At 57.4% G+C, this 13,201-nt stretch overlaps 1 protein-coding gene across 3 annotated transcripts in view; it reads left to right on the top strand.

Annotated features, from left to right (window-relative positions):
- GRM4 (glutamate metabotropic receptor 4) overlaps positions 1 to 6,905 on the top strand; it is a 117,999-nt gene extending 111,094 nt beyond the window's left edge. For all 3 annotated transcript variants that reach the window (XM_032849150.1, XM_032849147.1, XM_032849149.1), the window contains exon 11: positions 6,055 to 6,905. In XM_032849150.1, the coding sequence (XP_032705041.1) occupies positions 6,055 to 6,104 (50 nt within the window). In that variant the 3' untranslated portion in view covers positions 6,105 to 6,905. The remainder of the gene's footprint in view (positions 1 to 6,054) is intronic.
- Positions 6,906 to 13,201: the final 6,296 nt, after the last annotated feature.

The following is a 13,201-nucleotide window of genomic DNA, read 5'->3' as shown; positions in this document are numbered from 1 at the left end:
CACCCAGCCTCGCCTCCTTCCTGGAGAAGGCCAGCCCCCATAACCGGGACCCTGGCCATGTCCCTCTCTAAGCCCATTTTCTGGGGTTCCTGGGAGAGACCTGAGGCCACAGGTGAGTGGGGATTCTGGGAGAACCTTGAGGTGCCAGGTTAGTGCCCCTCTGCCCTGCCCCATCTTGGTAACCAGGAGAGAACCTCAAGGTCCCACCACACCTAGCCTTAGCTGCACGCTTCCAGGGATCTGACTGCCAAGGGTGAGGCTGTGGGGGAACCTGGTTCATGCAGGGTGATGGGGGCTCTGGGATTTCTCTGCTCTGGGACCAAGATCTGGGCCTGTACCCTCTCAGTCCCTCTGGGAGAATGGGTTGTCTGGAGGGCCTCTGCTTTCTGGCCCTTTAGTGACCTGGGTGGGCACAGAGGCTCTGGTGCCCGCCTGGCCACGCCCTAACAGGGCCCTGAGAGATGGCGACCCAGGAGGTGGGTCCCTAGGATGGGTAAGGGAAGAAGTAGGTTGGATGGAGGGCCTCCAGAGGTATCAGTTGGGTGTTCCCAAGGGATGGTCCAAGGAAACCTCTGCAGTAGAGGGTCATGCTTTAAGGGGGACCTCAGCATCTGAGGGGCAGGCCCAAGGTCTGGGCCTGGGCAGGAATGTGCATGAGGGAGTGAGGCCGCCATCTTTGCCAGCTTCTCTGGTACCCCCTCGCAGCCAGCCCTCTGTGAGAAGAGATGGAGGGGAGAGAGGGGCAGGGCATGTGAGGGACAGGGGTGCCTCGGGGGCACCAGTCATGGTGGCAACCACTCCTTGAACCCTGATTGTGTGACACACAGCCATTGCGACCTTAAAAGGCAAGTTATTTATCATCTGTGTAATACAGATGAGGAAAGGGAGGCTCAGCAAGGTTAGGGATTCATGTGGGTCACAAAGTCACCAGGTAGCTGGGCTGGACTTGACCTTCAAGATGATGTCCCTACTGCTTCCTTGGAGATGGAGGCCTCTGCCCTGGGGTGAGCCATGGGGTCTCCCACCTGTGAGGTGGACCTCCATTCTAGCTGCTCCAGTGGTTGGCGGGGGCGAGACGAAGGGGTAACCGTGGTCACCCCTGCTCACTGAGACGTTGGCTCCCTCCCTGGATATCGCGCAAGTGTCCAAATAGTTTAAGTGGCAGCTTCTGCCTCCCCTGCTCTCTGAAAATCCTGGGGCGGGGCTCCCACTGGTGGGGAAGGAGAAGAGCCCCTCCCTCTGGGGAGACTCTCAGTCCTGTTTGGGACCTAGGAGTTAGTACTCAGCTGCTTCCCTCTCGTCCTGGGGGAAAGGCCAGAAATGGACATTGTTGATGGCAGCAGGAGGAGTATGGGCTAGACTACAGGAGTGTCTGGAGTGCAGGCTCTAAGAGGAGGCCCTGTGTCACTGACAAGGAGGTCAGGAGACCAGGAGACCTAGCCTCCTTTGTGTGTTTTGGCTGGGGCAGCACCTCTCACAGGCTCCCCCACCTCGTGGCCCTGGGAAAGCATCTTCCTTCCCTTTCTCAGCACGGATCCCACGTGTTGAGAGACCGCCATCTGTGTAAAGAAGGGAAGTCTTTTCCTACATCCAGACAGGATTTTTCCCTCCCAAATCCCTCTGCCTTGTTGAGTGATCTTCACAACAGTCCTGTAAGGCTGGGGTGGGGCTAGAGGTTTGATCCCCAGCTGAGGCCCAGAGAGGGTGAGTGACTCTCCTGAGGTCACACAGCAAGTCAGTGGCTCGCTGGCCCCAGTGTCTTTCCCTTGACCCTGACTTCACATGGTCTTCCTATCTCTGGGGCCCCCTTCTCTGTGCGGAACAGTATAGGTGGCTTTTGACATGCCCCCTTCTTTGACATGCTGAAGACCATGTGTTGTCCCCCTGCCCCCATCTTCTGCCAGATGACCTCTGGTTCCAATCCTCCCAGAGCTCCCCTTGGACCTACAGCCCTAGGACTCCCTTCAGGGGCCCCCTGGGGCCTACACTCTGAGATGGGAAGGGGCCTTGTCCTTCCAGGATGCCCCACCTCTGGCCTTTTGTGTCTAGATTTGCAGAAACCCCAAATGCAGCCCCTCACCAGACCCTTCTGTCCTGAGCAGGGGCCCTTCCTTGCTCCCCACCCCACACTCCTGCCTTCAGTTTTCCTCCTTCCCACAAAGACCTACCTGTCCCTGGTTCCACTCTCCAGGCTCTACTACCCTGGTGCAGGCAGGTGTGTCAAATGAGCTCTGCTCCAGCGCTTGTCTGAATGGGGCATGAGCCCTCCAGGGACCATGGGAGGTAACTGGAGATAACACCCTAACCCCAAAGGGTGACCCTCATGATGCTGTCACTGGCCAGAGGGAACCAGAGGGCAGGGCCTTCCCAGACAGGTCTGATGGCTCCTCACTGACATGGCTTCTTCTGTCTCTGTTGAGGTTGGTCCCATGGGGACAGGGTAGAATTCCCACCCCTTCCCACCCCACCCCCCACCAGACAAGGAGGGGAATGGAGGCCCAGGGAAGGGAAACACCGCAGAGTTCCCAGCCCCGCTTCCTGCAAGGGAAGGACGAGAGCTGTTTGCTCCCTCTGCCCACCTGTGGGAGCCAGAAGCCAGGACCCTTTGCCACCACTGTCCCTTAGCTTGGCGATAGCAGGAGCTGTGGGGGTGCTGGGTGGGAGCCCGGTGATTAATTCTGGGGATGCCAGAGCGAGGGGGTATGAGCAGGGAGAGTGGGGAGATGTCACTCCTGTGGAGCAGGGCCATTTTTCACTCTGTCACTGGGAGGCCACGTATCTTTACACAAACAACAGAATAAATAATTCAGGGGCCTGATTGTGGGCAGATTGGGCACAGAGACACAGGGCGACAAATGGGGGCTGTCAGCTCTTGCTTGCCACCGCCCAGCTAATTGTTATCTGAGGTAGCAGGGCCTGAAGAGCAGCAAGGGTCTGTCACAGGCAAGGCATGGGTTTGGGGCCCTTGGCTCTTGCTCCCTGTCCCTCCCTTAGGGTTGAGGATGCCTCTGGAGCATCACTGTCCTCACGCTGTCCTCTTTGCTCTAGTCATTTCAGCCCTGCCCCTTTGCCCACCACTTTGCAAGGTTCCCTCCACCTTGTGGCTGAGAGCCACCCATTGTACAGATGAGAAAATTGAGGTGCAGAGAGGTTCAGTTTGTCGGAAGGGCTGCTTGGCAGGTGCCGTGACCCCCTGTACTGGGGAGGGCAGGACCGGACCCGAAGCCTCCTGACTCCCAGCCACAGTGGGAGAGTCTCACAGTTAGCTCCCGGTGGGGGGGGGGGGCCCGGGCAGACTCACTGCTCCCATTTTCCAGATGGTGAGACCGAAGCTGCGCTGAAGGACTCTGGGGCCCCTGGCTTGTAGCTGAGGGCTGAATGCACTTCCAGGTTCTGGAACCCAAGGACTGGATTTTCTATTGGAAACAGCTCTGTTCTTAGAGGGACGGCAGGGCCCAACTGTCCCTCACCTCCCTGCCATTTTCCTCCTCCTGCCTGCGTGGGTGCCCCTGGCCCCTGGTGCCTGTTTCCCTACAGCTGGTGGAGGTTTGGCTGCTCCTGCTGCTGTTTTCCTTCACCTCTGAGCTGCGGCTGCTGGCGGGTTTGCAGGTTTGAAGACTCAATTTTATCAGTTCACCCAGGGGGTGATGGAGCCCCGGGGAACTGATTCAGCCGCTGTCTCTTTTTCTGACCTTGCTGGAGAGAGTGGGGTGGAGACGTGGGGCTGGGGGAGGCCCGCAGGGAAAGAAGTCTGGGCCAAAGGGCCGCTGGGCTCTTTTGTGTTATGGGTGGGGCCTAGGAGGGCGGGGGGAGGAGCTGCCGGAGGTCACAGAGGGAGGGGGTCAGAGACTCCTGTCCCCAGAGTGCTGATCTGCATAGCGTCCCTCCCCCGCTTTCAGCACCTCTGCCTTTGTGTCCAGGCTCCTTTGCCCAAGTCTGTCCAGCCCAGGACCCTCCTGGATGCTGTTCCCTCAAAACTGCCCTGTCCGTGGTCCTTCCCTCGTGGTCAGCCAGCACCCTGGAGGCACATGGGTCATTTTAGAAATGAAGGTGGCAAGTCTTGGCATGCTTTGTAAGCCTCCTTCTGAAGTCATGGGCCCCGTTTCCTTCCTGCCACCTGTGGGGGGGGGTGGAACCTGAGACTTGCAGCTTCCTGGCTGCGGCCCAGCCAAGTGATTGTCCATGTTCTGTTTGCGTATTTCAGCTGACAGGCAGCTGAACTACTGTATAAGGCCACCCTCTCCACTCAGGAGAAAGTTCTTCCTTTAGCTCCCCTGTGTTCCACCCCTCATGTTGCCCCGCTGGTCCTACGAGGTACCCCTCTGCTCACCCCACCCCCCACAAGTTCGCTTCTGGTCACACTTGATGGACCCTCTGGGAGTGGGACCCAGAAATCCTGCCTATGTCGGTGGGCTTCCGGCTATGCTGGTGTAGTGGGTGGGCAGGCCTGGGGAGCCGGTTCTCTTCCAGCGGCTCCCAGAAGGTTGTGCTGAGGCTGGTCCCTCTCAGTGACTGCTCTGCCTCCGGAAGGCAGAAGAGGGGAAGTATGGGAGAAACAGTTTTAATCAAATGACATGCAAATCAAACGACACACAGCCCTTCCACTCCCACGTCATTAGCAGGAAGGTCATCCAGCAGGGAGTGTGGGAAGTGTGGTCTTAACTCAGCAGTTGTGGGCCCAGCGCATGGGGTAGAGGATCGGAGAGTCCAGCCACACTGCCCCCCCTCCGTGTCCTCCGTTCCGGGCTGGATGCCCTGGCTGAGTCTGGCAGGGACGGTCCCTTTCTGGGTGGAGAGGCCCCTGATGGAGTGTCGGGCCAGCTCTGCGCACTAGGGCACCGTAACCGTCCCCTATCCGGCTGCCTCCACGCAGCAGCACTTAGCTCCCACCCCACGCAGCAATTCTGACCTTGATGACTCTCCACTGAGCTGTCCCCGGCCATGCCGGGAGACCCTGGATCCTGACAGGACAAAACTAAGGGCCTGGCCGGGCTCCTCACCCAACTGGCCTCAGTGCCTCATTTGTCGCAGGAGGGTGGCCCTTATCTGGCTTTGTCACTAGGCTGCCATGAGGTTTGAACCCCAGCTGGGTGGAGGTAGGGTAGGCCCATGCCGGGAAGAGCTTGTAGCCCAGCTGGGTTGGGGGGGGCCCAAAGGGGGCTGAGACTGGGAAATGAGGTTACCCAGACACAGAGCCCAGGTCCTGGTGGTGGCTGGCCCTTGCTCAGGGTGCAGATAAGGGAGACTCAAGGCTGGGGTGAGACAGGGACGCCCAGAAATGGGAAGGGTAGCCACACTGAGGCCTGATGGGACCTGGAGATCTTCCGTCTTCCTTGAGTGAGGGACGGGGGCCAAGTCAGTCGGAGGGGCCTCCTGGTCAGCTAGTCAGTGTCTAGCCTCGCAGGGCCCGGCCACCGGTTCCATCATTCATTCTCTCTGTCCCAGCTCGCCACTCCTATCCCCTAGGCTGCCAGACTCTGTCTAATGTCTGTTTTTCGCATGTGCTCTTCCAGAATGTGTGCTGTGGACCTGAAACCCTTCTGTCGATAATAATTTAAGGCTATATATAATTAATATCACAAATAAAAATGGTTCTCCTCAAGTGTGGTGGAGTCGGGAGGTGGCGGGGGCTTTTTTGGGGGCAGGGCGTCGGGGGACCCTCCCAGAGCAGTGGGGTGGGGAGGGAGGGCCCGTCAAAGGAGGGATCCTAACTAAAGCAACAGAGTGAGGAGGTCAGGGCCCTCCAGGGAAGCGGCCTAGCCCCAGAGAAGGTGTGGAGGTGGGAAGGATGATGGGTTCAGGGAGTGGGGGAATTTGGTGGGGGTGCGGTGGGGGGGATGAGGCACTAGTTGCGGGGGGGGGTAGTGCAGAGTAGGGGAAGGGAAGTGGGGAAGCAATGGGATGGGTGGGGTGGGGCCACTGTTCAGTTTGGGGATGTCAACGGCTTGGTTCAGGGGTCTGGACCTGATGCTGTGGGCAGGGCAGTGACTGCAGAAGGGGGGTTTGAAAAAGCCTGCCCCTGATGTCTGGGTACCCCGGTCTCTCTCCTTCCAGCACCGGCCACCAAACAGACCTACGTCACCTACACCAACCATGCAATCTAGCTAGGCCACCAGAGCCGAACAAGAGGAGGAGGACCAGAGACCCTTGTGGCTGACGCGTCGGGCCAGGGCCACTCCCAGGGGCCCAGCTGATGTCTTGCCTGCCCGTGGGTGCCCACGGACGCGGCTTGGTGCTGAGGACAGCAGAGCCCCCGGCAGTCACTGCCGGGCAGCCTGGGCAAGCCGGGCAGGTGACAGGAGGAGGACAAGAGGCCGGGCCGGCTGCAGGCCACCCCAAGAGCCTGCATCTTGGACCATGGCCCCTCCTGGCCCCAAATGACAGGGGCTCAGGCTGCGTGGGCCCCAGAGCTGGTTTTCTCTCTCCCTTCGTCTCTGCTGTCGCACTGGTGACCGTCCCAGTCTGTTTCCATCCCTGTCTTTATTTTACCACTGCCTTTTCTGCGTCTGCACCTGTATGTGTGCTCTGCTTTTCCCTAGCTGCTTTCTTTCTGCCTCTGCCCCCTCTTCCTCCTGCATCCTCCGTCTCCAGGTCTTTCCAGTTTTTTCTCTTGTGCTCCCCTGGGTCTCCTGTGCAGGTTTCTTTCCTGTCCTCAGCCCCCTCCTCATCTTCATTACATCCAGCCCTTGCTTTCTCCCTGCCATTGTCACCCCCATTCACCAAATCTTACGTGTTGCAAAAGAGAAAAAGAAAAAAAAATCCAAAACGCAAAAAAAGCCAAAACAAAATCCAATCTCAAGTGTGTTGCCAAGTGCCGCGTCCTCCCGGTGGCCTCTGTGTGTGTCCCTGTGGCCTGCAGCCTGCCCGCCTGCCCCCTGCCCGTCTGCCATGTGTCCTGCCCCCGCCTGCCCCTCCTGCCGATGACACGGAGTTCAGTGCCTGGGTGTTTGGTGATGGTTATTGATGACAATGTGTAGCGCATGACTGTTTTTATACCGAGAACATTTCTAATAAAAATAAACACATGGTTTTGCACCCTGCCTCCACAGCTGCTGAGGGTCCTGCAGGGGGACCCCTGTCTCAACCTGCAGCGGGAGAGCCTGGAATTGGAAGCAAGGAGAAAGTGGGCGATGATGGAGACTGAGGGCTCTAGGGTGGTTAGAAGCTGTCTCTGGGGTTGGCATGGAGTGGGAGCACAGGGCAGCCCTGGGCAGGGAGGGACCAGGACTTCACAGCAGAGTCCAGAAATCAGCCCCTAGTGGTCCCCTAAGGAAGGAGCATGTTCTATTCCTGTCTCCTGCCCTGCAGCCCCTAAGGTGGTACCATTTCTGCCTTGCCTCTCCCCTGCCTCACATTCCTCACACCTGGGACTCTGACCCCCACCCTGTACCCCGAACCTCTCCTCCTCTTTCCAGCCTGGAACCTCTCTTGAGAAACTGTCTTCCAGGGCTCCCAGGCCCCACAGCCCTCCCCTCCTGCCTGTCCTGTCTCCAGGTTACAGGTGCTAGGATGCTGTGTGTCTATCCTGAAGACTATCTGCTTAGGCCCAAGCTGGGGGTGGGACACAGAGCACCCACTTTGTGAGGATGCTTGCCACTGGCCAGCGGCAGGTGTGCAAGTGTGTGTTCTCAGCAGCTGGTTTCCTCTGCGGGTTGGGAGGTGGGGAGCGGGAAGCATTTGAGGGGCTGGGCCCTGCCAGGGGTAAATTACAGAGCTGGTGACACAATGAGGCCAGAGGCAGCAGCTGAAGCCCAGGCTTCCTGGGCCGCCCCTTCCTGGGCCGACCCCTGGACCCCAAGCCCCCTCCCTTCCTGGCCAGCTGACTGAAGTGCGGGGCTGGGAGGCCAAGGGTCTGGAGGGCCCTGTGGGGGAGAGCCAGGCTGGGACTGGGTGTGGAGGGTGTGGGTGGAGATGAGGCTGGTACATAGAATTATGTCACAGGTAGCACCCCATGGGTGAGCCCATCTTACTCCTGGGAGACGATGGGTGTCACCCACACCTCTGTTCAGGAAATCAGGTCCCCTGGAGGGTCTGTGAGACCGCACAGGTGGAGAACATCTACCCTATGCTCGTAAGTGTTCGTAAGGGAAGGAGGGGGAAAAGGGAGTTTCTCACTCATTGTCTTGCTTTTGCAGGACAGTTCCTAAGACTGCACCCCAGAAGAGAGCACCCCAGTGCTCTAGCCTAATCAGACAAAACTAGGTTGTCAGACCAAGAGTGTTTGCCAGAAGCTCCCAGGCCATGTGTGTGAGCACGTGTGTGTATGTGTGTGTGCGCGTGCACATGCGCGCGTGTGTGTGCACACGCCTATGTGTGGTGGGGGTGGTTTGGATGGAGAAGGGGAGTGTGGCATCTCCAGCATGGGAACCTTGTCCCCTCTCTGGTCTGTTTCCCTCTCCAGGTGATTGTCGTGCTTTAGGCCCAAGGCTAGGTGGAGGGCCTGATGCTCAGCCCAGGACTTTCCCAGGCCCCTCCCTACATCTGTGGAGCCCTTCTTCTACGTTCCAGTGGGGAAAATCACCTTCTTTCCAAGGGGCATACTGCCCCCTCCACTCCCCTTAGCCCCCAGAGTCAGGGGAGGCTCCTGGTGGGCCTTGACCCATCAGACATTCCTGAGGCTTGGTGTGGTCCAGCCTGCCCCGGACTCTAAGAAGGGGCAGGTGGGAAGGAGGCACCCAGGCCCTGCCTTCACAGGGGTACCAGTCAGATGGAGACACAGCCCCACCTTTAGGGACTGCCCTTTCTGAGAGAAGAATCACAGCCTCCCCCCCCAGGGAGCTTCCAGTCCGATGGAGATACAGCCCCAGCATATTTCTATAGCCTAGAAATGCTGGATATCCCAAAGTAACATCCTTATGAGAATAGGGTGGGTTAAGTGGGGAAGCCTCGGGTGGGGTATGAATTCCAAGCAGCTACACTGCGGGGAAGGGAGGAGAGTTGTGTAGGCTCTGTGGGTGTGAGGTGGAGGGGAGGGACCAGTTTCCCCAGGACTTCTGGGAGTCAGACCAACTGCAGCAGTGTGGGAGGGCGGGTGCTACCCCTGCACCTAGAAGCCTGGGCTGAGATCCCGCAGCCAGGCGAGCCTGGGTAGGACCTGCGCATGAGTGGGGAAGCATGAGTGGGGAAGACCCATGGCTGCTCCCCATTGCTCCCTATGCCATGGTATTAACTTCCCAGGCTCATAGGGGACACCCCAGAGAGTGGAACAGATGAGTCATACCTTCAGAATTTTACACTTCAATAAGATGGGTGGTGGGTTTGCAGTGTACCTGGTTCACTGGACAGAGGGCTGGTGGCCCCCAGAGACCTTTGCTCTATAAGAGGGGTGATGGGGTCTCCCCAAGCTCCCAGGGAGAGGCCTAGAGGTACCAGGAGTGGTGGTCCCCAGGGCTGCAGTCTCCTCTTCTGTAAGAGGGGGTGTCAGTGAGAAGACATTTTTACCAGCTCCCCAGGTATGGGCTATGCAGCGCAGGGGGCCAGGGACATCAGTGGTTTTTAAGCTGAACCAGCACCACAACTGTTCCTTTAAATCAGCATCAGCATCCCTGGGAACTTGCTAGAAAAGCAAATTATGGGCCCCACCTCAGACCTGCTGAACCAGAAGCTCTGGGGGCAGTGTCCAGAAGTCTGCTCTGTAGGCCTTCCAGGTCCCTGCAATGCAAGGCTAACTTGGAGAACCACTGCCTAAAACTAACCGTATGTGGAAAAGCCAACAGGTGTGGTTTCAATGTGTCAGGGGTGGAGAGCAGTGAGTGGGAGGAGGTGGTGTTCAGGCATAGGGGTATTGGGACTGGGGTTTTGGGGTTGGGTGGCAGAGTTCCTGGGATGTCAGACCTTCAGTGCTAAAACCAAAAAAGTCCTGGAAAAACTAGACAGATTGGACAGCCTGTCAGACCCATTCTTAACCATGTATATCCAATAGGTGTTAAGTACCTACTATGGGCCAGGCCCCAGGTGCACAGTAATGAATGAGACCAATGTGGTGTTGGACCTTGGGGTTTCTGTAGCCAAGAGGGGACGTCCGCCACTCAAGAGTTTTTGGGTCTCAAAGCCAAGATTGAGTTGCTACCAGCCCTGGGCAGGAGGCCACAAAGCTATCCAGCCAGCGGGGCACACAGGTCACCTCTGTGAAACTCCCAGGTCCCTGGGGACTCAGCCTGAGAGGCAGGATACAAGCTTGGGTCTCTTCCAGCTCTGCTGGGGAGTTCCAATGTCTCAACATCTGCTTTTCCATCCTGCCTTCTCAGGCCCCAGAGGCAGAGGCAAAGGGGACCAGAAAGTGGCCTGTCAGCACTGTGCCAGGTGTCCCCTGGCCCCCGCCCCCAAGCCATCTTGGCCTCCAGGTCCAGGGAGGGGCCCTTGGGAGCCCACAGAAAGATGCTGAGCCTCCGGAAAGCTGTGGCTCCTCTCTAGCCAGAGGACAGGTCGTGGGCCCTTGCTTTTAGATGCTCTCACTGAGGCCTGAGGCTTCCTCCTCTCAGCCTGGGGTTTCCATCTCCCCACTCAATGTCCAGGGGAGACTGGGACGCTCTCCCTGGCATCTAGAGCTTCTCTCTGCCCCCACCACCTGCCCTGCGCTGCCCTGGTTGCCCAGCCGGGCTTGGCCCTGGCACTCTGAGCTTCCCAGGGCTCGGACCTCCCTGCAGACAGCCTGGCATGGAATGGCACATGGTGCCCAGATCTCACTTTGGTTGGCAAAAGCAGCAATTAGCATTTAATGAGGCTTCTTGCTTTATTTTTAGGTAACCTCCAAGGCCCTGCCTGTGTAATTCAGCCTGCCATTGCTCCGCAGATAATTAAAGCATGTCACCATAATTTGCCTTTTTTTTTTTTTTTTATAAAGCCCGTAATTATGTTTTTATTGCGAGTGAGTGGGGAGAAAGAGGAGGGAAAGAAAACAAAGAGGTGAAACTGGGGCAGGAAATGGGGCTTGGCTCCCTCCACCAGGGTCCTCTACCCCATTGGCAGAACCAGAACCCCCCCATTCTGGGTGCAGCAACCCCTCAGCCTCCTGGGCTTAAGGATCCACCTGGGGTACTCCCTGCCCAAGACCCAAGCCTCCTTGTTAGCTTGCCTCGCTGGCACTTCTGCAATCCTTCTCTTCCAGGTTTGGTGGAGAGGGCCTTCAAGCTCATCCCCTTTCCTTATAAAACCAGCCCCACTTCCCTTTGGAGCATTCCAGTGGGGAGGAAGGGGGTGGGGCTAAAGCCAGAGATAGCCATGAGTTGGTTTCCTGATGCACACAGGCACCTGGAGTGCTTTATGCTATGCTTCTGTTGTATGTTTGAAGATTTCCACAGGAAGTGAAATAAAACTCCCCTCTCAGGAAGGGTCTGCTAACAGAGCCTGGCATCTGGAATCGCCTTTCAGGGGTGTTTGTGACTTGCTGCTCTTTCTCACTATGAGGTGAAGGGCTATCTTTCTGCACCAGGAACTACACAGCAGCCAGTATTTTGATGCTGGTGAGTGGTGGCAGGCCATCTTTCCGGGGCCTCTGAAATCAGATTCTCTGAGCCTGCAGGCCATACTAGGAATGGGAAAGGCAGCTGCTCACATCAGGGAGCCCACTGCCCCCAAGCATTTTCCCAACTGCCACCTATGCCGCTGAAAATTCTACCGGTAAAGCCTCAGGCTCATGGGCCAAAGGGTGTTCACCCAAAACACATCAACTGGTTGGCAATCTTACTGGACAGGTATCAGACACCAGGTGGCCTGGGAGTGTGGAACAGGGGACAGGTAAGTTGTGAAAGAACATGCAGATTACCCTAACTCAAGTAGCAAGTGGTCTTTCCACCATTTTCTGAACACCACACCACATTTGTGTGGTTTGTTCATCGTCTTCAATCTCCCACAAGAGTGCCAGCCCCGCTGGGGCAGGGATTTTTGAAACAGTTTGATCACAGCAGAACGCCCAGGGCCTAGAACAGTACCTGACACACAGTAGGCATATAATGAATATTTGTGGAATGAATGAATTGGGCGGGAAGAGCTGGGCTGGAGACCCAGGGGGAATCTTATTAGTTGTATCCCCACCTCCACAATCCCCAGTGCTTGCCTCTGTCTCTGAGTCTCTGCCCCAAGTCCAGTGGTCATTTCTTCATTGTGTTGCCCAAGGTTTTCCCTAGAGGCCCAAGGTGAGCGAGGACGTAGCACGCTGGTGACTGGGTAGGGAGGTGGCCACCCCCACGACATACTCAGGGTGACAGGCACCTTGGAGCTGGAATGGGGAGACCTGGATTCTGGGTAAGGCTCTGCTGCTAACTCACACTGTGCCCTTGGGCAAGTTGCTTCCCCTCTCTGGGCCTCAGTTTCTTCATCCATAAAATGAGGGATTGAGCTCTGAGCCCTCCCAGCCTGGGTAGGGAGCCAGCATTCCAGCAGTACAGGAAGGGGAGGAGACTGCAAAGAAGAGTCTTTTGGGGCATGTTGCTATGGCAACTGTGCACACACCAAGGGGTGGGGGAGGGGCTTGCTATGCAAATCAGGCCCTTGCTTTGGCGTCCCCAGTCTTGGTTGTCTGTGAGTGATCTGAGGAGGCACTGTTAAGATTACTGGGCAGAGGAAGAGGATGGAGAAGTGGTGGAGGCTGTTCGGGAAGCAGGTCAAATGCGGGGAGGGGCGCTCCCAGCCCTGCACTTACCTGTGCTTACCTGTGAAACAACACAGCAGCAGAGGAAGAAACTGAAGCCCAGAGGGTCAAGAAGTTCATCCAGATTTGAGAGGCCCCGGACAGCCCCTTCTCACCGATATCCTGGTCAACCTAGGACATTAGGGAGGCACGATTTTCAGAGGATCCCGGTAAACCCCTCCCTGATAAACACCGTCCCTTCTACGGATGCACTTGGGAAAGCAGGGAGCAGAGCTGGGAGCGAACCACCCCAGCTTTGGTCTAGGCCAAGTCCTGACTCAGGTGCCTGAGACACTCAGCCCTCTGACCCTGGGTCTCTGCATCTGTGAAACATAGGTAATAGCATCTACTGAAGACTATCTCCAGCCTCCAAAAGGTCATACAGCAGGTCAGGAGAGGCCTCGTGCCTGGCCTGCAGCCTTGGCTGCCTTAGCCTCCAAGACCCCGCTTGCCCTCCTCTCCGGTTTAGGACTTTTCTTCCCCCCATTCCTCAAATGCTGGGGTTCCCTCCGGGGCTCCAGGCCCCCGTGCACGCATTCTTGTCTTCTCCTACCTCAAAAGTCCCGTGGTCTC

This window comes from Lontra canadensis, unplaced genomic scaffold (genome assembly GCF_010015895.1).
Source record: "Lontra canadensis isolate GAN:19392208 unplaced genomic scaffold, GSC_riverotter_1.0 scaffold219, whole genome shotgun sequence".
Taxonomy (NCBI): Eukaryota; Metazoa; Chordata; class Mammalia; order Carnivora; family Mustelidae; genus Lontra; species Lontra canadensis.
This window is presented reverse-complemented; position numbering and strand designations above follow the sequence as displayed.